The sequence below is a fragment of the Peromyscus maniculatus genome, chromosome 6, assembly GCF_049852395.1.
Source record: "Peromyscus maniculatus bairdii isolate BWxNUB_F1_BW_parent chromosome 6, HU_Pman_BW_mat_3.1, whole genome shotgun sequence".
Lineage (NCBI taxonomy): Eukaryota > Metazoa > Chordata > Mammalia > Rodentia > Cricetidae > Peromyscus > Peromyscus maniculatus.
In genome coordinates this window covers 112997059-113023593 of record NC_134857.1, presented here as the reverse complement: position 1 = coordinate 113023593, position 26535 = coordinate 112997059, and the positions used below count along the sequence as shown (strand labels likewise).

Here is a 26535-nt window from a genome sequence, read left to right as displayed (position 1 = left end):
ATGCAGGCTCTGGGCTAACACACCAGTACACGGTACACCCACAGGCATCATAATAATTAAAACAGACTTGCAGCACTTCCTCTGTCTCTAATTTGTCTGTCATCGCATCTGAAAGTGGGTGGTATTTCCAGAATATTCATCTTCCCAGCTTAGTCAGCGGTTAAATTCACATTCACAAATCTCAGAGTTTCACTCTCTCTGTCTACCGACCGTCTCATCTGTGGCTGCTGCCACTCACTGCTCCATCTGACATGGTGGCCGCCTCTCGGCCTTGCTTGTCACGTCTGCAATGAACTTCCTATTGGTTAAGTGTGCCCTACTGCTCGAAACCGCCTTCCCTCCAGAAACAAAGGACAAGACGTGATTTACTCCAGTGAAGAAAAACCTATCTTTGTCTCATTTCCCTCCCTTAAAAACTTCTCTCTCTACCGCTGTCACTAAATTTCAGGATCTCGACAAAAATCACGCAAATAAGTCAACTCTTGGGTCTACTGGGAAGATGATAACCCGTTGGCTACAAAATATATGTTACAGTTTTGGAGATGAATAATGTAATGGGAATTTGCTATCAATTTAAAATCTCTCCTAGGCATCATCTCTTCCCAGAAGCTTCATAACTGCTTGCCTCTGAATCAAACTACAGAAATTGACTAAAATGATTTGTCTTAAATTGACGTTAGAAGGGATGAGAAACTGCAGTCTCAAGATTCAGCCACTGATATCATCCCAGCATTTACATTATCCAAGTTTACTTTCTCTATTTTATGTAGGTAACTAAAAATAAACATTTATAGGCAACCCTAGAAAAACTCCAGTATTTTCCTTCTAGTCTTAATTATAATACATCTACTGATCCATCTTTACTTTAAAAAGAACAAAAACAACAACAAAATATTAGGTCCAGCCAGTATGCCCCAATACTAAAAAACTACAATAACAACCAATATAATTGTTAACCTTACATACCGGCCACAGGTGTCAGATACTCTCCAACACACATACACACACACACACACACACACACACACACACACACACACACACACGCACCTTGTGAGGAATGCATCATTATTCACCCCATAGTGGAAATAAACTGAAACAGTTTACAGTGGTCAAAGCTCACCGGGTTTCTCAGTAACAGAGACAGGGTTATAGACTCCATCATGTGAATCAGAACTCACGATGCTCGCATTTCAGTAACAACAGCAAATTCTGTCTCCCAGCTCCCTTCTTGACACACCTCTCCATGCTCTCAGAATGTCTCTGTGCCTTCCCTGCAGCAGCTCTGTTCTCTCCTAGTCTGCCCATCACTGCTGCTGCTTTCCTACTGCTGAGTACCAGGCATTCGCATCCACTCGCAAGGCTGGATACTGAGTATCCACTCTGGGCCAGGAGTAGCCATGAATAAGGCAGGCTGGGTAACTAAGAGAGTGCTGTGTTAATAAATGGTGTAACATTTGTCTCAATGTGCAGGGGGAACCAACATGGGACCAAACTGAAATCAACAATCTAGACCAGAAATATCTACGAGTTTCTTCTTCCTAAGGCATGAGTTCCTTTTCCATGGAGTTGAACCAGGAGTCACGCTGGCCAAAAGAAGCTACATACCAGTCCTGCCTCAGCCACAATGACTTTGACTAAACATCTAGACTCCAGTTTCTTCAACTACATAAAGAATGACACCAACAAGATAACGTTTGGATACATCCTAGCCCTGGTCCTGATTGTCAGTGTTCATTCACAATCTCCATACATACCACCAGTGAATAGGAAGCTCACAGATTCATGGGATAACTTAGTCTCTATAGAGCAACACTGATTTTAAGGAACTCTTTCCTTATATTGTCATCTTGGTTGTGAGCCGAGCCTATAAGAGCCAAGTCATCTCTACAGCCCTCATCCCTTATATTGAGGAAAAAGTGTCTTCTCATAACATGCACACCATATGGCTTTGGGGAATTTTTCCCTATTTTTTTTAGATTTATGTATTTTGTTTTACACACACACACACACACACACACACACACACACACACCCCACACCCCACATTTGTGCCTGGTCCCCATGGAGGCCAGAAGAGGGCACTGGATCCCTTAGAACTGGAGTTACAGGTGACTGTGAACCAACGTGTGGATGCTGGGAAATGAAGCTGGATCCTCTGCAAGAACAATAGGCTCCTAACCACTGGGCTCTCTCTCCAGCCCCTTGGTGAATTTTTCTGTTTCTTGACTGGCTGACTGAATTCACTCTCACTACTCCACTTTCAATATTATCTACCAATTTACTTTCTAATGTTGAGGAATTAAAAATATAATGAGGGGTTGAGGATTTAGCTCAGTGGTAGAGTGCTTGCCTTTAAAGCCCTGGGTTCGGTCCTCAGCTCCGGGGGTGGGGGTGGCAATGTGTGTGTGTGTGTGTGTGTGTGTGTGTGTGTGTGTGTGTGTGTGTGTGTGTAAAATGAAATATTTTTAAGCCATTCAAAACTGTTACTTGTAGGGCCATTTCTTCATGATTTTCTGTACTAGCAGAAAATAAATAAATAAACAAACAAACAAACCCCAAACACAGACTGGTCCCTTCCCCACTTCTGCCTTTAGTATTTCACATCTTCAGGCTTTATTTGTATTCCAAAGTTGGTACATTAAGTGCATCAAGTTTTAACTTGAAAATCAGGGTAATTTCAACAGGCGAGGACACCTTAACAATGTAAACTTTGAGAATGCCCTCTAGTGGAAGTTTACATGAACAACAGAGCAGAGAAAAGAAAAAGCTCAGACCAGTGATATGTCAAAAGGGGAACATTCCAACTCTTCAACTAAGGAAGAAAAAGGGCAAACAGGACAAAATGGGCTAAAGACACAAACAGGTAATTTGAGGGAAAAATATAGAAGATTTATACATTTAAGAAAAGTTGTTGATCTGAGAACCACAAACTAAAAGTACATTTCAACACTATTTCAAAGAATTTAGAAATGTGATAACCCAAAATAGTAGATAGTCTATAGGTGACCTGGAATCTCTATAATTCTGGTAAGAGTGTAAATTGTTATAACTTCTTATATGACTAATCTGAAAATATTTAATAAAGCAGAATGGGTATATAACTCACAACTTGACTCATAAATGTCTCTCTAGTAAAGTGGTTCTCAACCTTCCTTTAATGCAGTTCTTCATGTTGTGGTGATCCCCAACCATAAAATTATTTTCGTTGCTACTTCATAACCGTGATTTTGCTTACTCTTATGAATCATAACATAAATATCTGCATTTTCCAATGGTCTTAGGTGACCCCTGTGAAAAGGTCACTTGACCCTCAAAGGAGTCGCAACCTATAAGTTGAGAACCACTGATCTGGTAGATAACCTAAAAATAAAAAGTCTTAGCATGGAACCAAGAAAAGCATAATCGATAGCCACAAACAATCTATCAAGGAATGATTATAAATCTATAAATATGAAATCAGAATACATATTGACAAGGCCTAAAACAAATCCTAGCTGTGTACAAGAATTGGAGATCATTACCTTACTGTCTATATCAACCAATATGCTTGTAATCACTGCTCTCTCTGGCCCTTAGGTTTCTGAAAATCATTGAAAACAAAAAGGAACAGCTGCCCACACAGGTGGGACAAGTTGGCAAGTTCTTGCTGATCATCTAGAATTCCTAACTCCAAATTAGAGGGAGTAAGAGCTACTCATCCCAATCTGCATCAAACTGGATCAAACTGGATTGACAGTCTGTTGCCTTTATCACCATAAACTAAAAATCAGTGGCAACAGTCGCATCACAGAGCTAACATTTCTGAGAACTAACTACAGAGCTCCCCTTGGACCACCTCCTTCATTCCAACAGCCTTTCCGGGTTTTATAATTCCAGGAATCAAGATCATATAGATGAATAAACAGGCCTAGAGAGATTTAGTGTCTTGTCTCAAGATCTAAATCTAGCAAATAACACCATCTAATGTTTGTGGTCAATGACGCAAATTTGCAATGAAGTTTAAAATAATAAGCACGTCAATACTGTATTCAGACTGAGGCTGAATTTTAAAGAGAGACTGATTCTTTAATATTATCTAGACAAGTGTTCTGAATATGCACTCAGAGAAAGAGAATACTGAAATGACCTTGTCAAATGTGGGTAAACTTAAATATAAGTGCCGTGGGGGGAGGAAGATGATTTTTATTCACGCCAGAGTCAAAGTGAGAGGAAAAGGTCTAAGATGATGATGTCATATTGATGAGTCACAAGCTCATCAATAAAATTTCTACTTAGTGTTCTGCTGCTTAAATGTCCTTCCAAGCAGTTGGCTTGGTAACTGTTCTCAACAAATTTCTTCCTCAACCAAGACAAAATAGAGGTAAGCACATAAATTTAATATCCTCATGTGCTGGACTGGCTGTTTTGTGTGTAAATCTGATACAAGGTAGAGTCATCAGAGAGAAAGGAGGCTCAGTTGAGGAAATGCCTCCATGAGATGCAGCTGTGAGGCATTTTCTCAATTAGTGATCAATGGGAAAGGGCCCAGCCCACTGTGGGTGGTGGTATCCCTGGGCTGGTAGTCCTGGGTTCTATGAGAAAGCAGGCTGAACCCAGGGCCATGGTGTGGTGTCATCAGGGCCTGGGGTGCTGCAAAGGGCCATGTCTGGGTCCATGGCCCTGCTGCAGCCTCAGTCTGTGGCTTCAGTTACCACTGAAGAGAGTGAGGGCAGAGCTGTACAGTTGGCCCTGCCCCTCACTGGCTGCAGTACTAGGGAGAACTGGCCATGCCCCTCCCAACTGCAGCACTCAGGAGAGCAGACCCTGACCTGATTGGGCAAAGCAGTAAAGCTGTCCCCATTGGCAGGAGTGCAGGTGAGCCAGTCTGAGGGCAGAGGAGCTGGCCCCACTGTCTGCCATGTGGCGGCATGGGCAAGGGAGAGATACCTTCCTTGCCCCTCACCACCTACTGCAGTTGGCAAAAGCTAGTCTGGGAGGAAGATTAAGAAGAGCTGGAGAACAGACTCTGCCCCTCATCAGCTGCAGTACTTGGAATAACAGGTCCTGCTTGCCAGGGCAGCACATTGGGGGTAAAGGGTAGGGGATATGGATAGATATACAGGTGATCTGGCCCAAGAACATGTGTGGGAGATCTGGCTCCACCCTTTATGCGTGGGTAAGAGAGAGAAGACCTCCACCCTACCTCACCCCTCACCACCTGTGCTAGGTAGGAGAGCAGGCCCTGCACCTTACTCAGTCAGGCAGCAAAGCAGAGCTGACCCTGTTGGTGGGGATGCAGCTGAGCCAGCCATCAGGTGAGAGCAGGAGAGCTGATACCCCCGCCACCACCATATGTCCCCTACTGCAATCAGGAAAGCAAGCCCTGCACCCTGCCTGGGCAAAACAGTAAAGCTGGCCCTGGTGGTGGGAATGCAGGTGAGCTGGACCCAAGGGTGTGAGAGCAGGAGAACTGGCCTGCTCCTCGCTGCCTGCTGCATTTGGGTGAGCTAGCTGGGGCAGTGCTGGAGAGATCACCCAGGTGGTGATGATGAGGGAGAGCTGGTGGGCTGACCAACCAAACCATCTACTACCGAGGCCAAGAACCAGGTCTATGAGTTGGCTCACCCCAACATCCACCTCATCTATGAACTGCAGAAGAATGTAAAGGGGCTGGACCTGCAGATCCAAAACTGCAGGATCTCCATGACACAGGACAACAACAGGATATCTAAGAGGAGTCCCAGTGAGGGTCCATTACCAAAAGTGCAGCAGAAGCCAGAGGCCTCAAATTAGACCAAGATTCACAGCAACCAACACTTACAAGTAAAGATGTATTGACTAAAGGGCACACTAGGTGACTCACTAGACCACACTATAGCTTCCATGCTGAAAATTTTGTTTTGGGGGTGGAGTGGGGTGTGGCAAGGGCAGAGGGTGGATGCAAGGGGATGGGGAGATGAGTGGGATTGGGATGAACAATGTGAATACACAAAGAATCAATAAAAATATTTTAAAAAAAGAAAGAAAAGGAAGGAAGGAAGGAAGGAAGGGAGGGAGGGAGGGAGGGAGGGAGGGAGGGAGGGAACGAGGGAGGGAGGGAGGGAGGGTTGCTGTGAACAAAGATGGGGCACCTATGTCTGTGGATAACTATAAGCAAATAAGCAAATAATTAACAGGGCAGGTAACCCTTGAGCGTAAAGAACAGATAAGAAAGGAAGGGAGAGAGAGAAAGAAAAAAGGCAGGCTGAGCAAGCCAGGGGAAGCAAGCCAGTAAGCAGCACCCCTCCATGGCTTCTGTATCAGCTCCTGCCTCCAGGATCCTGCCCTGTTTGAGTTCCTGTCCTGACTTCCTTCAATAACAAACATCAATATAGAAGCATAAGCCAAATAAGCGCTTTTCTCCCCAACTTGCTTTTTGGTCATGGTGTTTTGTTGCAGCAATAGAAACCCTAAGATGTGTGCCTTATGAAGCAAACACCTCCTCAGCGAAGTCATCAACTTATTCATCCCAAACTGTTTACTGTTGTGCACAGGGATCCACACTTATACCTAGCACTTGGGAAGGCCGAGGAAGGTGTTTTCAGTGAGCCTCACGAACCAAACACAAAATTATTGATTACCAATTTAATGTGTCAAGAATCAAATTGGTCCACTGATATATAATCACCAAAAAAACAGAATTCCCGAGCTGCCTTCTAACTTCCAAGAAACTGACAGTAAACAAAATAAATTATAGTTAGTTATAATTTGGTGGATATTTAGAAAAAGGGGGAGTAACACATGGGACTAGTAAAGTACAATAATAGTATATCATATATAACAATACATATAATACATAAATATGTAATAGTACTAGGCAGGGTGAAAAGATTTACAAGAAGCTTGAGAGACATCACAAACATTCCATCAGTGAGCTGTGCCTACTGGAAAGGGATCAGCTTGTGGGTGGGCAGGGAATGAGGAAAAGAGAGAAGGGAGTAGTCTCTATAATTTCAGTGCTGTGGGGTGGTCTGTATGTCAAATTACTCTGATTGGTCAATAAATAAAACACTGATTGGCCAGTGGCTAGGCAGGAAGTATAGGCAGGACTAACAGAGAGGAGAAAAGAAAGAACAGGAAGGCAGAAGGAGTCACTGCCAGCCGCCGCCAGGACAAGCAGAATGTGAAGATGCTGGTAAGCCACGAGCCACGTGGCAAGGTATAGATTTATGGAAATGGATTAATTTAAGCTATAAGAACAGTTAGCAAGAAGCCTGCCATGGCCATACAGTTTGTAAGCAATGTAAGTCTCTGTGTTTACTTGGTTGGGTCTGAGCAGCTGTGGGACTGGCAGGTAACAGAGATTTGTCCTGACTGTGGACAAGGCAGGAAAACTCTAGTTACATTTCAGCTTTAAAAAAATATTCCATTTAGTTATTTTTATGTGGGAGATAACTAACATACGCAATCTTAAGTGAAACTGTACACACACACACACACACACACACACACACACACACACACACACGCATGCACGTGCGCGCGTTTTAAAGGAGTAAGGCTCTCTGGTTGAAAACAGAAGCAAGGACAGACGTGGGCTGCTTCTCTCCTTCCTGTCCAGCCTCCTCTTAGCCGACTAACTCTTGTTACTTAGACACACACAGCCTACACTGACTCAGACCCATTACATGCATAGTTCCTGCTGCTGCGCTCTGCTCTGAATTCCCACTCTTCTTCCCTTGTTTCTTTTAGGTCTTTATTCAGACAATGACATTTCATGGGGACCGTCTTGCTGTCTAAGTGGACACACTCCTTACACGCCCCACAGCCCAATTCCCTGCTTTACTTTTCTCTCACACATCCTTTTTTCAAATTTAATTTTATTTAATGTGTATGGTTGTTTTGTCTACATGTATGTATGTGTAGACATGTGTGTGGCTGGTGCCCCAGGAGGTCAGAAGAGGGCACTGGACCCCCTGGGACTTGGAGTTCCAGATGGCTGTGAGCCTCCATGTGGATGCTGGAAATTGAGCCTGAGTTCTCTGGAATAGCAGCCAGTGCTCTTAACCACTGGGCCATCTCTCCAGACCCTTCTTTCATATTTTTAACCATCTGATATGTCACTGTTTTGTTTACTGTCTGACTTTGTCTGGAATAAAAGTTCCCATGGAATTTTATCACTTTTTTTTTTTTTTTTTGCCTGCTTTTCATCCAGTACTCAGGAAAAGAACAGTCCCCGGCAAGGATCAAGCACCAATGAGTGTGTGCTGAGTGAAGAGGCACCGTGGAGGCCAGAGACCAGAACACGGGACAACCTGCAGGGGACCAGTGGAGAAGGACAGGTCTGCCAATGAGTCTCAGAGTCACACAGGGCCAGGGGCAGGCTAGGAACTCCAGACTCTTCTCTTCCCAAGAGGAAACCACTGAAAGGTTCTTGTATGGGAAAAACATTACCAGACTTTGTTGCTGTTGAGATGGCTGTCCTACAACTCTCTATGTAGACCAGGCTGGCCTCAAACTTACAGAGATCCACCTGCCTCTGCCTCCCAAGTACTGGGAAATCTTTATTTTTATTTATTTATTTATTTATTTATTTATTTATTTATTTATTTATTTATTTATTTATTTTTGATATCATGGTAGTTTATCAGTGGAGATATGGAAAAGCTTGGGGCCCAAGGGACATGGTGTGGCAGGTGGGAAGAGCCCATTTGCATTTATGGAAAGTAACCCTGTAGCTGGCACTGGAGGCAGAGAAGAGCTTGAATGTCACAGTGCTTCCACCTCCTGCTTCTGCGACTATTTCCGGTCATGCTGGTGAGTTGTTCCTGTCTCCCCCAGGATCTGTCCATTACCCTGTCAGGAACACATCTGGCCAACAGTGAGATACATGCAAGCTCTCTCAACACAGCAGGGCTCCCCACAGCTCCAGGCACAAGTGTAGCTTTTTCTTCTTGATTCTAAGGGTCAGCCCTGGGCCGTGAGCTTGCAACGTGTGTGTGCGCGCACCAGTTTTGGCAACATGTGGCCTTCCGTGTTTTGGGCATTACAGGATCCTGGACAAGGAGCGTGCTTCGCTAAAACAAAGTCTGTCCAGTTCCCCATGAGACTCAGTCTAACGGCCTGTGCGAGCCCCACTTGGTAACCCAAGCAGGCTCGAGTCATTCCACCGCTCTGGCTCCCTCGTGGTACTGGGACTTCCAGACAGCCCTGGCATCTGGATTCAGCATTGCAGGCAGGATTGTTCTACTTGGGAAATCTTTATTTTTAAAGCATCATTTTAAACGTTGATTGGAGTAATGGAGAATGCATAGTAGACAGTAAATTAAGAGGCAGCTCCAGTTTAATTCAACTGAATTAAAAACAAAAAAACCCACGCCTTTAGTCCCAGCATTTGGGAGGCAGAGGTAGGTGGATCTCTGAGTTTAAGGCCAGCCTGGTCTCAGATTGAGTTCCAGGACAGCCAGGGCTAAAGAGAAAAACCACCTCCTACAAAAAAAAAAAAAAAAAAAAAAAAAAAAAAAAAAAAAAAAAAAAAGGAAGAAAGAGAGAGAGAGAGAGAGAGAGAGAGAGAAAGAAAGAAAGAAAGAAAGAAAGAAAGAAAGAAAGAAAGAAAGAAAGAAAGAAAGAAAGAAAGAAAGAATAACTCTACTTCACAGACAACACATGGGCAGGTAGACCACCCTGGCAGTTCACACACACCCAGAGCAGCACAAAAACGCACCTGTTCTTTAAAGAGAAAACCACAGCAGGTCCTTTCGTTTTCAGTCATCACCTCACACCCCTTCCGTTCTCATTAGTAGATCCGCATTTGGTTCCTTTACTAATTTTAACGGGGGTGGGGTGGGGAGTGGGTGTAGGTTGAGACTGAGCCTTACTCTATGTAACCTAATCCAGCTTCCAACTGGCAATAAATAACCCTCTCGCCTCAGCCTCCTAAATGGTGAGATTACAGGTATGGACTACCATGGCCAGCTTTGCTTTGTTGTTATTTTTAATAAAATAAATAGAATCAGTGAGAGTTGTGCTACACTGTAACCAGTGACTTAGTTGTCAAGGGCTCTAATCCCATGGTTCTCAACCTGTGGGTCCTGCCCCTTTGACAAACCTCTTCCCTCCTACAATATTTACATTACGATTCATAACAGTAGCAAAATTATAGCTATGAAGTATCAACAAAAATAACGTTATGTTTGGGGTCACCACAACATGAGAAACTGTACTAAAGGGTCCCAGATTTGGGAAGGTTGAGAACCACTGTACCAAGCATTAATCATCAAGATAAAAAATAACTTGCTATGGGATGGTCTGTATGTCAAATCTGTTGCTCTGATTGGTCAATAAATAAAACACTGATTGGCCAGTGGTCAGGCAGGAAGTAGGTGGGACAAGGAGAGAGGAGAATTCTGGGAAGCAGAAGGCTGAGGCGGAGAGACACTGCCAGCCACCGCCATGACCAGCAGCATGTGAAGACACCGGTAAGCCACCAGCCACGTGGCAAGGTATAGATTTATGGAAATGGATTAATTTAAGCTATAAGAACAGTTAGCAAGAAGCCTGCCACGTCCATACAGTTTGTAAGCAATATAAGTCTCTGTGTTTACTTGGTTGGGTCTGAGCAGCTGTGGGACTGGCGGGTGACAAAGATTTGTCCTGACTGTGGGCAAGGCAGGAAAATTCTAGCTACAATAACTGCTGCTGCTGACAGTGCTGCCCATCACACGCCGGTCTCACAAAATGGTCTCGTGCCCCTCGGCCCAGCCAGGTGCAGTCTGTGTCCGTGCTTGCCACTTCACAGATGGAGAGGGGCAGATGCACAAAGGGCCTCGTTCAAGGTCACGGGCTGCTGTGAGGATAGCCAGGCTCTCGTGCCTGCCCGCTCAGTCACCCATCACTCTGCTGGGCCTCACGCCCACCTCTCTACCCTTTCACACCTGTGACTCCCAGCATGGCACCCTGAAGAAGGAGCTCCAGGTGAATATTGGTTTATTCCCCAACTGCTCAACTTCGCCTGTCTCTGTTTTTGCCTCTCATCAGCAGCTTCTCTGGCCCTCCTTTCACCCACACACCCTCCTCTCCCATAATCCCAAGCTCTACGGAACTGTTTTTAACCTTTCACTGTGAGGTCCAACAGAATCAGCTGCGTAGAAACCTAAGACGTCAAGACAACTGCCTTTACGGCTTGGACACACACTCTCATTTCTAGCCGTCATTTCAGGGGTGCCCGTTTTAACCAACAGTGCATCCACGTGGGTGGGCTGGCTACATCAAAGGGAAACTGCTCTAGAAAGAACAATTTCCCCTTCCTTCTCATCTGAATGCTTCTCTGACCTGCTTTTCTCAGCTGTCCTTTTCCTGCACAGTCCCCCATGTCAATTTTTCATGTAATTAAAAATTAATACATAAAACTGTAAACATGAAATTTCCACACAGCTGATGGCCAAATGGGGTTTATGATCATAAAGAAGAAATGCTTCTCTAGGGATCCAAAACCCAGACTTTGGCTCAGGCACACCGAGTTTTACTCACTAAATAATCAGGAAGAGTTGCTCCTTCCAAGAGTGGGGAAACTGAGGTAAGTAGGAAGGGGCAAGGATGGCAACGTGGTTCCGCAGCAGGAAGGAGCACTTGCCGTCACGCAGGCCTCGACTTCCTTGTTCAGCCAGTCACAATTCCAGACTCACACCAGTGAGTTCCGTAAGCAATGTAACTCAATTAGATTTATTAAATTAAAACCCATCCTGCCATAGAGAAATGTATATAAAAGCATCAAGGAACGGCTAGACAAAGATTTGCTGAGACTTTGTCACTGACAACAGCTAAATCCACGAAAAGAGATGTGTTCAAATGTCAACCGTCAGTCTTCCACACACCTGCCTCCAAGAACCTGAGGAATGATTGTGCATACGGTTTGAAGTCAAGTTTACTGATACAATCGAGTGGCACATTAAAAATTTTAAGTTTACAAATCTCTGAAACTGGTACGTTCAAGGAGCTAATTTAAATTCAGGAAGTTCACAGGACTTACAAGGTGATTCCTTTAGAAGGCATAAAAGTTTACCATTATAACAGGAATGTTACCTGAGGGAAGGCTCCGTAATTCCATATATAGCCCTTGTGTGGGAAGATATTTGGTATATAGCGCAACTTTCCATTCTTTTCATCTTGTTTAATGGGATTCAGTGGCTCCTCGGTGGAAATCTAGGCAGATCACAAGGAAGAGGGGGCGAAACAATTAGCCCTGTATACAATGAACAGATTTTAAATCTACCACAGTATGACCAGATATCCACACCCCAACCTAATGGTCGAAGGTGCTTTCAAGTGAGCGCAGGCAGCTCTTCGGTTTTTGTTTTGTTTTGGTTTTCCAAGACAAGGTTTCTCTACATAACAGTCCTGGTTGTCCTGGAATTTGCTCTGAAGACCAGACTGGCCTCAAACTCACAGAGATCCACCTGCCTCTGCCTCCTGAGTGCTGGGATTAATGGTGTGTAGCACCACCGCCCGGCAGGTCAATTCTTATTACCAATTAACAAGTACCATGTGAGAAAAATCGTCTGGAAAGAAGACACCCAATTATATATCTAGGCTCAAATTATTTATATACTGCATCGTTTCTAACAAAAACAGTAAGATGAATAAAAAGATAAAGGGGTAAAAGTTAATCAATATTTTTATTGTTGTTGTTGTTGTTGTTGTTGCTAACCTTGGGGCTTTCACTGCCAACATTATGGTATTATAGTTAACTCAAAGATGTGTCTCTAGATGGCGAGCATCTAGAGAGAGGGCCTCAAGATTAAGGAGCTTGCTCTGCAATCACATGAACCAGAGTTCAGATGCTAACACAGGTAACAAGCCAGGATCTCTGCAAACACTGAGAACCCAGCTCTGGGCTTGGGAGAGACAGGAGGACCACTGTTGACTCCCAGTGTAGAGGAGACACAAGCTATAGGTTCTGAGAGACACTGCCTTGGCGGACCAAATGGAGAGTGGTAGAGAAGCACACCTAACACCCTCTCTGGCCTCTGAAGCTCCTGCACACCGACACCTAAGCACGGACATGCATGTATGCATGCATACATGCATGCACTCGCACGCACACAAATGCACACATGCACACTCAGACAAATGAGACAGAAAGCTTTTTGGGTAGACCTGACATGAGTCAAAGATTTCTGTCTTGCCACTTTGATTCAGCATAGTGTTGGAAGTCCTGGCCAGAGTAGTTAGGCAAGGGAAATAAAAAGCATCCAAACAGGAAAAGAAGGACTAAAATCGTCACTGTTTACTGACAATACAAAATATAATGAAGAAAGCACTTAAGGTCACACACACACACACACAGAGAGAGAGAGAGAGAGAGAGAGAGAGAGAGAGAGAGAGAGAGAGAGAGAGAGAGAGAGAACACTACCAAATGAATGTGGTAAATTTGCAGGATATAAAATTGACACAGACCCCCCCTGAGCATTTCTATATACTACCAATGAACTGTTCAAAGCAGAAATCAAGAGACTATCCTATTTACAGCAAAACAACAATAAAACTCAGAGCACTTGGGAATAAATTTAACAGAGGAGGAGCAAGATTTGTTCCTACTGAAAACTATAAGCTGATGATGAAAACAACCCGAGACAAAGGGAAAGACATCCAGTGTTAGATTGAAGGAGCATGATTCAGGGTCACCGCAATCCATAGTGAAGCTCCGAAGTCATTTAAACAGAACAGAAATAGGAAGAGCAAACCTTGAAGTTTCCATGGAAACACACACACACACACACACACACACACACACACACACACACACACACCCTAAAAAGCCACGGCAATTATGAACAAAAAGAAAAAGCACCACATTACCGATTCCTAACCACACTCCAAAGCCACAGTAATAAAGTCAGGTGGAATTTGCAAAAGTCAAACTTGAACACAGACAGGTGAGACCAAACACAAGTGATTTTCAGCAGAGGGGCCATCAACACACAACAGGAAAAGAATTCGCTCTTTAAGACACTGTCCTGGGAAAACTGCATAAACATGTGTGGAAGAACCAACTGAGAATGGATTCCTGAAATATAAGGCAGAAGCTGTAACGCTGCCACCATTGTCAGGAGAAAAGGACAAACTGGTATAGACAACAGCTTTTGGGATCTGACCACAAAATCACAGGCAATAAAAGTAAAAAGAGACAAATGGGATTGCATCCAATTAAAAAGCTTCTGGACAGCAAGGGAAACGACAGACACAATATACTGTTGTGGACTATCAGTTGAAGGTGTGTTACATTCGTTTGTGCTGTGGAACATTTGTTCAGTGATGCAAAGCTGTGTTGCATTCTTTTATGTTGCATTTGTTTAACTCTGTGAAGCTGTGTTACTTTGCCTGTCTAACACACCTAACTGGTCTAAGAAAGAGCTGAATGGCCAATAGCCAGAAAGGAGAAAGGGTAGGCGGGGCTGGCAGGCAGAGAGAATAAATAGAGGAGAAAAAGAAAAGGGAGGAGCAAGAAAAGGAGAAGGAGAGGGGACCATCAGGGGCCAGCCACCCAGCTACACAGCCAGCCACAGAGTAAGAAGGAAAGAAAGGTATATAGAATAAAGAAAGAGAAAAGCCCAGAGGCAAAAGGTAGACAAGATAACTTGTTAAGAAAAGTTGGCTAGAAACAAGCCAACAAGTCAAGCATTCATAAGAAAGAATACATCTCTGTATGATTATTTGGGAGCTGGGTGGTAGACCCTCCAAAGAGCCAGAGAGTTTTAAAAAATTACAATATACATCATGGGAAAAATATATTTCAAATCATACATCTGACAAGGGCTTAAAAGCCAAAATATACAGAGAAACCCTGTCTTGAAAAACATATATATATATATATATATACACAAAAAACTAAATAGCTAAATAGAAAAACAAAGCAAACAAACAAAAAAACTACAATTAAAAAATGGGCAGTAGACTTATTTCTCAAGAAGATACACAAATGGTCAATGAGAGTAAGAAAAAAAATAGTCAATATCTCTATCAGTAATAGTCCAGTCAAAACAATAATGAGGGGGCCAGCAAGATGGCTCAGGCAGCAAACGCATTTGATGTCAAGGCCTGAGTCTGAGTACCAGGTACATCACATGGTGGAGGGGTGCTGCGGGCCGCAGGAATATATCATAAGAACTCAGCTGGTTATGGCAAAGTCACTACCTGGAGGGATCAGGGAATTCCTCCAGAGGAAGCCAAATCCCAAGGAGTTTTTGGTGTTACTTGGCTTGTTATATATCAGCTGTATTCTGTTATGAAAATCATGTGTGCCTTCATAGTTTTCCCAATTGACTTTTCCCTAAGAAGAGCTAACAGTGTGGACTGATCACTCTCTGGACATACACACTCCAGGCATTTTGAGAACAGCCTCAGGAAAGGCTTTCTCTGGAATCAGATATCTCCCCTAGCCACTTTCAAGGACTAAAGGAGACATCGCCCAGGTGGTCACCCAATTTCCGAAGATTAACAGTAATAACAGCCCACAGGCGAGTCTCCTGACTTAAGGTAAATTCCACAAGGAGACACCGCCCAAGTCAGGTAGACATTAAGTAATAGCTTTACACAATTTAGCTCAGACCCCTCCTTTCTTACAGCCTTACTAACTTTATAGATCTCTAATTACTTACCTAACCACTTCTAGGAATATTTAGATAACCTTCTGTGCTAACAGTTATGCTCAGCCAGAACTCCCAGTTCAAGCCTCCCTGTAATTATCATTATTGATAGCATCCAGCCAGGTCCATCACCGGATGGAGGAAAGTACCTTATCAGAGATACCTCTGTACTCTCTAAGAACAGACTTAAGCATCCAGGCCACCTGTTTGAAAAGGCCTGGTGGATGTGCTAATTAAGCTTAACTTCCTCCTTTCCCAAACCTTACCTCCAGTTCCAGATCTCCCTTTAGCTATCACCAGAGGCATCTAGCTATACACAGGTTGCCTAGAGACTGAGCACACTTTTCCCCACCCTGCAGAAAAACGGCAGACAGCCTGAACAGATAGGAGCCACAGGAAAAAAGAAGATAGTTTTATTTTCTCCCATTGACCAGCAACTCATAGATTTTTAACATCTTTTACCAAACACATTTAAGATTATAGTTGTGCACGTAAGATCCCTCTTCTTAGATATTACCCATATTTAGCCTTTAGTTAGTTCATTAGTCACTTCCCCTTTGGGTCACAAATGGTAATTAACAACTAGAGCCCCTCTTTGTAATTCTTATCAACCCTCCATTTGATCCTGATAATGGACAATCACTGCCTGAGGAAGTTCAGGCTGGGTTTCCTGGGTGGAGGGGAGGATTGTGATTTCTGGGGGATATATAACTGTAAAGGGAGGGAAAAGGGGGGAAGAATAAAGAAAAAGTGAATGGACTAAGAGCTCAGTGTGCTGAGATTCAATTTACAGAAAATAGTCCTTGCCGTCAGTAGTTCTCTCTCCTGAGCCCCTGGGATGTATAATATTGAGGCTGGTTCCTCCAATATTATACAAGAGAGGGGCAGAACCAACCCTGCCATTTACACATACACTCATAAATGTTGAATACAACAGCAAAGTACCACAATGACGGTTCACCTCACTCTAGTAAGAAAGACTATTATCAGAAAGACGATAGGTACTAAGTGCTGGTAAAGATGCAGAGAAGGAAAGTCCACACTGTGGAGAGAACAGAAATTAGTACAGCCATCATGGAACACAGAGGTTATCTGGGGGACGGAAAACAGAGCTGAAACTGCACGCAGTTCCACTCCAAACACACAGCCAAAGGAAAGGATGTCGGTGTGCTACCTTGGCATCTGACGGCACCTCACTGTTCATAACAGTCAAGGTATGGGAACAGGGTCCACCAACAGATGAATGGACAAAAACAAAAACAAAAATGGGCGCCATGGTTGATCTCCGAGAGCTTGAGAGCCAAACAGTGATTCCCAAAGGCCCAAAAGGATGGGGAAGCTTGAGCCGTGGGCAGAAGAGCGAGAGGCTCTGGTGCCATCTGCACAGTGTGGGCACAACTGCAAACAATAGGGTGCATTTCAAACCGAGAAAGGACTTGAAAAGTGTTCACTGCGGAAATTATGTATGTTTACAGACAGATGAGTTTAACAGGATTCAAACATTATATATCTATCTATGAAAGCATAACATGGCATCATGTTTATGTTTTCTAAGTCACAGTGAATAATTAAATGAATTAAAATAACAAATCTAGATTTTAAAAAGCAGAACAAAGTGGTGACAATGGTCAGAGTGTAACAATTTTCAATGAGAACAGTGTGCCACGTTGTGTTTTGAGACCTGTTAGGCAAGGCAGCGAACACAGTTACCAGTGTATTACACATTTCAAAACTGCTAAGAGAATAAACCTTTAAAATGACCTCACCAGAGATTGCAGATTGTATGTTAACTTGACTTAATTTTCATGTCATATTCATAAGTCAAATTTGGACTCTACACATACATATTGCTCACTTATAGTAATTATTGTTTAAAGTCAAGCTCAGATCTTTGTCCAGTGACCTCATTTTAAAGTTCTTTTTTCTATCAAACGTGTTCACATTAATATTGAAAGAGGACCAAAAAAATCTGCTATAAAATCAACAAACTAAACGTGAAGTAAAGAGACAAAGTACCCCACTTGAGAATTCACTCGAAACTGTAAAGGGCGCATCGGATGAAAGAAGAGAGCAAGCCATGCCAAGCCAAGAGGGAGTCTCGACAGCTCTGTGTGTCATGGAAAAGATTAAAATAAAGTTTTTTTTAAAAGACTTAACAAGGGCAAAAGTAGGCGCTCTTAGATAAGATCCACAGACTCGGGAGAAGATACTGTTCCCAGGCAATGGAAAACTCTAAAGGACTAAATCCCCAGAAACCGAAACCGCCATCAGCACCAGACACTAAATACAGAGCAGACTCTGAATCAAACTTGAAAGTGTTCGCCATCGTGTCAAGGAAAGGGCAAGGAAAATTACATAAATGCATGCCTAAAAAATGGGGAAACATTCTTTAAAGTTAATATGCAGTTCAAACCATTTTCTTCTTGAAATTAAGGTCGAAGTTCACAAGAATATTTTAAATCATCTCCTACATGGAGAAAGAAGTCTGTCATCCCTCCTCCAAATATGCCAAGTAGATAGAAAAGATGCTTTTATATTATTAAGTTAGCATTTCAACTTTATGTTAATAGAATATATCTGTACCTCCATTTTGGCATTTGTCCACCGAGGTATTTCCACAACCATATTAAACAAATTCTGCAGTTAAAAAACAAAAAAAAACAAAACAACAGAACATTAACATTTTTATTCACCTTTTATTTTTTTTCATTTGGCATTGGGGGACTATACACTAAATGAAAATCAGTACAGCCTCTAATAAAAGAATAGCACAAGTTTCCATCCCACACATAAAATGTTTAGTGTCTACCTTCTCTATCTACCCATGCCATAAACCCCTTCTTACAGTTAGAGGCCACTAACACTCAGAGGCACCATGCATCTGACCACTGCTGCATAGCATGAAAGGGCACTGAACATCTGGAAGCATGAAAGGGCCCTGAACATCTGGCAGGCAGGGCACTGACAATACTGGGAGTCAGGAGACGAGTTATCTTTCCTTTACTTGTTTTGAGGCAGAGTCTTAGCATGTAACTCTGGCTAGGCTAGAACTTGCTATCCAAGCTGGCCTTAGACAGAGGTCTACCTGCCTCTGCCATCTGAGTACTAGAATTAAAGGCATGCACCACCACACCTGCAGGATGAGTTTTGATATTTATTTTCCAGCTAAAATAGTCCAATAGACCACTTCTGCTCTACTCATGGCCATGTGGTTAAAATACCGTTATGTAATGTTTTTTCTTTTTTTTCTTTTTGTTTTGTTTTGTTTTTGTTCAAGACAGGGTTTCTCTGTGTAGTTTTGGTGCCTGTCCTGGATCTTGCTCTGTAGACCAGGCTGGCCTTGAACTCACAGAGATCCGCCTGGCTCTGCCTCCTGAGTGCTGGGATTAAAGGTGTGTGCCACCACTGCCATGCCACCACCAACACCGGGCTATTTGTTATGTAATTTTAAGGGAACACAAATACACATAGAAAATTAAGTAGTCAAAAATGTTGAAAATGATAAAAGAATATTTGTATCCATGTTACAATCATAGTATAAAGTCAAAGATGTCACTATAGGCAGTCAGAAAGTTTACAAGGAGGTTAGACATGCCTTTCTAAAACAAGGTCAGATTCCTGACCACCACAAAAGGACCTGGGCTCCTTTTTCTCGCTTCTATACTTTGTAGAATGCTTAACTCAAAGGAGACACGAAGTCAGAGGTGGGTAAATATTCCCACAGCTTGCCTCACAAAGGGGAAGTCTTAACATTTAAAGGTGGCTTACAAAAAGGCAAGGATGTTTATGTTAACTATGTTTACGTCAATAATGAATCATGGTCATGGGGAAGCAATGGTTTAAAATGGCACTATTCACAGCATGGCCCAGGCCTGTGATCAGTCTTCAACTGTTAGCTGATCATTTAGAAACGTTTGTAGTTAACTGAAAGCAATTTGTGTATCTAGTGAATCTAACAACAAAAAAATTAAAGCTTTGTAGATGTGTCCATCTACAAGACACTCCCACAGGGAAGGGTTGGGCCTGCTACAGAAGACAGAGCAGGGGTGGGGAGGGGGAGCTTGCTGTGAGATGGGTGTCTCCTAGTGATGTCAGAACACACAGAAAGTGTCACCAACAAATGTGAGCTGCACAAGAACTACACCAATGAATACAGTAAAGTGGCTGGGGGGAGGGGAAGGGAGACAAGGCCTCAACCCTTTATAACGAACTACAGTCAACCCACCAACTGAGGAAAGCTGGGAAGAGGAAAGGTGGCCCTCCACAGGGAAGAGCACATCAATTAGTTGTCCAGTGCCAAGTGGTCAGCCCTGAAAACATACAAGTAACATTATATGGACGGAAGAGGTTATATTTAGAAATATACATGTATATACATATACATAGATGTATACAATAGCAATTAATGAAAGAAGAGGCCATTTGAATTAGAGTGAGGATGGGTATAAGGGAGGGTTTGGAGGAAGGAAAAGGAAGGGAGAAGTGTAACTATAATCTCAAAAATTAACAAAAGTAAAAAAGAAAATTAGAGCTTGAATTACACATTTCATTATTCATTTTGATTGTGTTTTTAAAAAAAGTACCTAGCTACAATGAAAACAAACAAAAATATAGTCTTTTAACACAGATTATTAGGAAAGTAAAAATTTAATTTATCTCCCCCCACACATATAAAAATCACTGGGTGAGCTTTAGCAAACACACCCATAAAAGCAAAACACAGAAAGATTCCTTAGGGCCCCACTGCCTACCTTTTCAATTCAACCGGTCTAGGGTGAAGCGAGGGAATTGCTAATTTAAAAGCTCTCTGAGGAATTGAATATCAAGTCCAAGCTGGCTTAAAGCACTGCTCACACACAGTCTAGGACTTCCTTGGTGAAACACAGGTGCTATTAATTCAAAGAATGCCACTTAGCAGCCATGGTTTTTTATTAAAGTTGTCTTGAGAAGACAATGTTTTGAAAGGTAGGAGTGCGGGCCCCTGATGAGGTAAACGAGGATGAGAACGCCACCTCACACCTACGGTCTCACCTCACACAGCCCTGCTGTTCTGTTTCATTTCCTATGCTCTTTCATGAGGGACCCTTGTACCTGGTTAAATATGTCTGAAAAGCTATTAAAGAGAAACCCCTAAGTATATGGCAGATGTTTACACAATGTATTCGTCTTTGAAAGCCTGGCTGTAAGAGAACCAACACTGGTGGATGAAAACAAGGTGATGCCAGAGGAGGGAGGGGCCATGCTGGCTAGCAGTTGTACAATGACATTTACCTGCTGAGGGCTGCTGGTAGCAATGGCTTTACCAGTGGCCATGGGAGTATACAATAGGTGACAGCTAGTATCCAACGGGTAGACCCATCAGGCAAATAACTCTCTGGTGGGGAGCCCCACTTGGCAAAGGCTGTGGGGGTCACTGACTTTGAATCTGTGCCACTCCATTTCTTCTCTAAAAACTGCTATGGGTGTTTCCCCACTGCTTGTGTGTTCATCTCATGTAAATATTCCATCTTTGGGCACACATGTAGCTGTGGATGGTCAGAAAGATGACTTCTGCTTTAGCTGTGTAATTCTGATGAATAGAAATAATACTAGGATACTTTTCATAACCGACATAGGAAAGTAATTATAGTCTCAGTCACAAAGACATCCTTTTACACATTTAGCTAAGACTTCAGAACAAATTCAAAATAGACTAGTTGCCCCGGGAGATGAAGTGCTCAAGGGCAGGTTTCCAGATGTCTGTTTGCTGAACCAAAGTCAGGCTGATAGCATTAAGACATAAACTCCCTGCAGTAACTGACTTTCTATACCTACTCCTAGCCTCAAGGTTCAGCCAACTAACTGTTTATTGTTTAATCCTAAATTTCAATGTCACTCTCTGGCTTCGTGCCTACTTTACTCACCATGCCTGGTCAGCACAACCTCCCTAGCCTGAGAGACACTGTGTGACCGATCATGTGCTATGAGAATGGGTCGGGCCCTGTATATGTAACTTAGAATTGTCCAGAGTTTGGTTGTTGAGAGGTGTGTGTGCTGAAAGGGAGGTGTAACTGAATGTGGAGAGAGAGAATGTGTGGAGACTTGTAACCGTGTGGAGACAAGGAAGATGAAGCTGTCGAGAAAAGAGATGAAACTGTATATAGAAATATATGGCTGTGCAGGAGAGAGATGTGTACATAGGGCAGAAACGCGTGTGTAGAAAAGAGTGAAAGAGTGAGAGAATGAGGAAATGAAAGAGTGAGTGAATGTGAGTGATGCAGATGAGAAATGTAAGCTACGAATGAAGAAATGCAGCAGGGTAGAGAGAAGAAGTGTGTATAGAAGAGAGCTGTGTAGGATAGAGATGTGGGTAAAGAGAAATGTGTGTGAAAAGAGGTGAAACTGTGTATAAAGATGTGTGGAGAACGTAGTCGTGTGGCAACAGATTTAAAGAGAAGAATGTCTTCACAATGCAGTAATAAAGTTACCTTCAGAATGTGTGAGTTTTTTCCTAAAGACCTTTAGATAGATACAAATTTTTTTCTAAACCCCGCTACTCTGCTGGCATTTCTTTTTGCTACCCTGGAGCAGTTCTGGGAGCTGGTCTCTCAGGCTAAGTTACCTACCAAAGCCACTTGCACAGATCTGAAATGGGCCAAAAGAGCAGCAGATGAGGAACAGGTTTGAAACTGGAGGCTGCAAGCCACAGTCTCAGTCACCATTTGCACTTGATGATCAGGGGCTCCTGCTACCTCGCCCTTCTCCTCGCCAGCTGCAGTGTGCTCTGACTGTAATTTATCAAAGCCAGTATCAGTCTTATTTTCCTAAGATTAACATTCGTAATAAGCCAACAATTGCCTATCAGCATTTATCAGAAAATCAAAGATACATATTTCAAATCAGAAATATGGCAGGGAAATCTAACCCCTCCTTTATTCCTTTTCTTTTTATTTTTCCCCTCGGGGGGGGGGGGGAAATAAGATAATAGATAAATATAAATCAGTCCCCAACACATAATCCATGTTACAAGAATTAAGTTTTAATCTGACACTCAGAACTTGGAATATATTTTTTCCCATTAAAAAGACTACTTCAGACAAAAACGCCAGGTCTCTGGAAACTGTAAAGCCTCGCGTGCCACCTCCCATGCAGAGCAGTGGTGCTTTATTACACTGGAACCGTACTTACTAAAACACAGACTAACCAGACCCCATCGAGCAGAGATTCTGATCAGTAGAGACACAAAAGGGTCCAGAATCTAAATTTCCAACAAGCGCTGCAGGGGGTTCCAGTGGAGATGATCCGTGGCTACCCAACAACTGCTTCAGGAAAACAGAATATGGAGGGCGGGCAACGGTATAGGAATTTAACAGCCTCCATAGCTATGTGTGAAAGCGTACTTAAAGGCTGGGGTCAATAATTTCAGCTATCGGAATAAGACTACAGAGGCAAAGGGTGGCAGGGAAAATTGTCTCCTGGAGCAAGAGATGGGCAAAGAGTCCATGAAATGTTTTGGTCCTAAGTGGTAACATATATAGCTACTCAAACTTGTTTTTCTACTTCCAAACGACTGCTGTGCCTTAATTCTAAAACAGACTCTAAAGCTATATTCTGTGTTTTGATCTAAAAAATGAAATAAACTGGGACAGGAAAGATGGCTCAGTGGGAAAGAGCACACTTACATGTTAGAAAAGGATAAAATAATAAATTTTATGCTATGAATATTTTAACACAATAAAAAAGGTTAAATGGTGATACTGCCCCAGATGTCTTAAAGAGATGTTAGAAGAAAAACATCAGAATTTACATGAAGGTCTTGCAGGGGAAAAATTAGAAGCAGTTTAAAAATGCAAACTATCCCCAAGGTCATTAACAGACAGTGTAAGAGTGACTCAAGAGGCTGGAGGAATATGGTTAAAAGTGCTTGCTGAGGACCCACGTGGGGTTCCTAGCACCCAAGCCAGACGACTCACAACCTTCTGTAACACCAGCTGAATGGGATCTGGCACCCTCTTTGGGCCTCCACGAGTATCTACCTGCATGCATGCGCACATACAGGCACAAACATACACACGTATGCAGAATAAAATTTTAAATGATTCAAGCAATCAAAACTTCAAAATATACCTTATATTCATCATTTCGTGCTTTCTTTCTGGGAATGACATTTTCCTGTAAGAGCAAAGATGGTAATTATGATGGGAACATCTCATGAACGAATGCAGGATGCACGGCACAGCAACAAAGACATGCCTACTGCATACACGTTTTATTAGCTGCTGTCCAGAAACCGGACTCAGCAGACAACCTGCCTGCAATGTCTGTCCCCCAGCATCCCCAGCCTCAAATGGACAGAGGTTCAAAGGGTTTTAATAGTAAATCACTGGAAAAGCCAAAGCTCTTTCACGTAACTTGCCAGGTCTGCCTGTCAGAAGCAAAAGCTCTGCGCGTGTGTAGAGCGACCGGCAGGTTGCAGTGACTGCACCTCCAGCAGTCATTTCATTATCGAAATGAAGCCCCCGGGAGCTTGACTAACAAGCTGGGAAAGTGCTTGGCTCTACCGCCTGCCTGGGAAGCCTATCAAGGTGTGATTACTGTGCCTCCACTAAGCATTGTTAAATTAAGCCAGACTACATGGTGGGGTGGGAAGAAAGATGATGCCATTCACAAATGTTCACGGGGTCTATGTGACACCAAATGACTACCAAGGAAGAGACAAAATAAACAGAAAATGATTCCAAGTCACACTCTCCTGAAACATTATCCTTGTTCTGAAAACTCTATATCCCAAGAGACAAGGTACAAAAATTCTAATCGTGATGGGCTCAAGGGTGGGGGAGCCGGTTGACACACGTCCTGTGTCTCCATCCCCGCACTCTAGAACTCACTGGCCTTCTGCCTTACAATTTGTCCTGTCCTATCCTCAGATTGCACAGGCAGAATGGGACACCCGCAGAGGCGTGCGTGCCTGTGTTTGTTCCACACCCAACCCTGCCCACTTCCCAGTTTTCGAACACCGCAGCTTTGGTATTGTTACTGTTATGAGGTATACACCTTTGTCATGGTGAACCTTAGATCAGACACTACCTATCAGTCATTCTTCTCCCTACATTCTCCTTGATAGTGTTAAACATTAGCTGACTGACCTCTTCTCTGGCTGGCTGAGTCCTCCCACCAAGTGTGAGCTACATCTGACGTGCTCACCACTGCACACCCAGTGCCTCAAACAGACCACGGCAGATAATAAGTGTGCAACGATTGTTTATTGAATGGATAAACAAACGTATGCACACCTTTGGCCAAAAGTGAGGTGTTGGGAAGGCAAGAGGTATCTGATAGCTCCCTGTATGTCAGAACACTAAGTAACAGGTGGAGCACTACATCCACACTTCACCCCATCTCCCAAGAGTCTACATTTGTGACCAGGGGCAAGGTATGGGACCTCATCAGGACGTAAGTTAGTAACAGTAGCTGCTGCCATCAGAATTTCAATAACACATGGCAAACACCGAGCACTTGCCTAGATGCACCCGAACTTCAGGTCCCCTCAGTTCCACCTCTGGCAGTGTGGTTCCACAACTTCACCTTCCGACTGTCAAATGGTTCCAAGAGAAAAGCTAATGAAACACTTGGTTTTTTCCAGGTTTGCATTTCTGTTTCACAGTGTGTTTCTGACCAGAGAGAGGCCAGCTCCAAACTCGGCTCTCTGGCATTTGCCAGCTGTACACTGCTACGCAAACCAACGAAATGCCTGCTGCCTCACGGCCCTTGGGCAGCTTACGACAACTTAGTATGGGTTAAAAAAAATGAAACGTTCACATAGTGGCTAGCACACAGAAGTCACCCACAAATGTTAACTATATTAAGATCCAAAATAAGCAGGTTAATTTTCCACATTACTACCCTTGAATCTTGAGTTCCTACCAAAGTCTAAACTCCACAGACCACAAATACCCCCTTTTTTCTCAGCTTCACACAAATTTTAATTCACAAAGGAGGCTGACAGCCCTGTTCCAGCCCCTTGGTTTCTTCTCCTGCCTGTCAACTACATCTTTACTATATCAAGGCATTTCTACACAAGATTTTTCAGGCCAATAGTGAAGTATCACTTTCATAGCATCAGGTACAAGAAGTTTTTCAACCCCCAAACAAACAAAAGTAATACCTTTTTAAGGTCCACCTTCAGAGGAATATCGTGGAAAGGGGAAATGTAGTTACCAGCTACATTCTCTGCAAAGGAAAAGGCAACAGAATTACAGCAATGCACACACACCGCGCTGTTTCAGAGCAATAGGTCCTGATCTACTTCGGGACTTGTGTGCTTTTAGCAACGCCAACTTTATACCTTAAAATTTTAATTCAACTCTCAGAACTTGTTCCAGCCTGAAGAGAAATATATGCCAACTACCCTTACTCAGGGGCTGAAATCATTTCACTCAATATTGTGCTTGCCTTCAAACGCTAGGTGCAGAAAATATCAAAGGTAGACTAACCCTCCAAGTAGGAAAAATCTGACTTTTGAAAAGAGAGTCATTACTAAATGAATTAGACTAAACTGATATCCATTTCCTTTGGAGAAAACTAACAGGATAATCCACAATTTCCACCTACAGCCCACAGGAAGAAAGGTCCAGCTGGAGCTGGCAAGATGCTGGGTCAAAAGGCAAAAATAAATAAGTAATAAAATTATCATAGAAGGGCAGACTAAACAACAAATAATGAGCTCTGAGTTCAGTTCAACAAAAGCAGAGGTGTACAACTTAACAATGACATCATCGTATTAAACGTCTCCCCCTCCCTCGCCCCCCAGGTCACCAGCAGCACTAGGAATAAATTCCGAGGGTAAGTGTTCTTGGTGGCTCTTGGTTTTGTCTCTTTTGTTACACTTTCCCAGCATGGAAAAGGTGGCTAGCACTGAGCTGGCAGTCAGTAGTTATCAAATAAATGACTC

At 43.1% G+C, this 26535-nt stretch overlaps 1 protein-coding gene across 6 annotated transcripts in view; it reads right to left on the bottom strand.

The window, feature by feature from the left end:
- The window catches only part of Ppa2 (inorganic pyrophosphatase 2), an 81741-nt gene that overhangs the window by 42708 nt on the left and 12498 nt on the right, over positions 1–26535 (bottom strand). For 3 of the 6 annotated variants that reach the window (XM_076575014.1, XM_076575013.1, XM_076575018.1), the window contains exons 2-6: positions 25750–25814; positions 23712–23756; positions 22211–22372; positions 18189–18242; positions 12043–12162 (exon numbers count right to left, since the gene is read on the bottom strand). In XM_076575014.1, the coding sequence (XP_076431129.1) occupies positions 12043–12162; positions 18189–18242; positions 22211–22372; positions 23712–23756; positions 25750–25814 (446 nt within the window). The remainder of the gene's footprint in view (positions 1–12042; positions 12163–18188; positions 18243–22210; positions 22373–23711; positions 23757–25749; positions 25815–26535) is intronic. The other 3 variants (XM_076575017.1, XM_076575015.1, XM_076575016.1) reach the window with 2 other exon arrangements.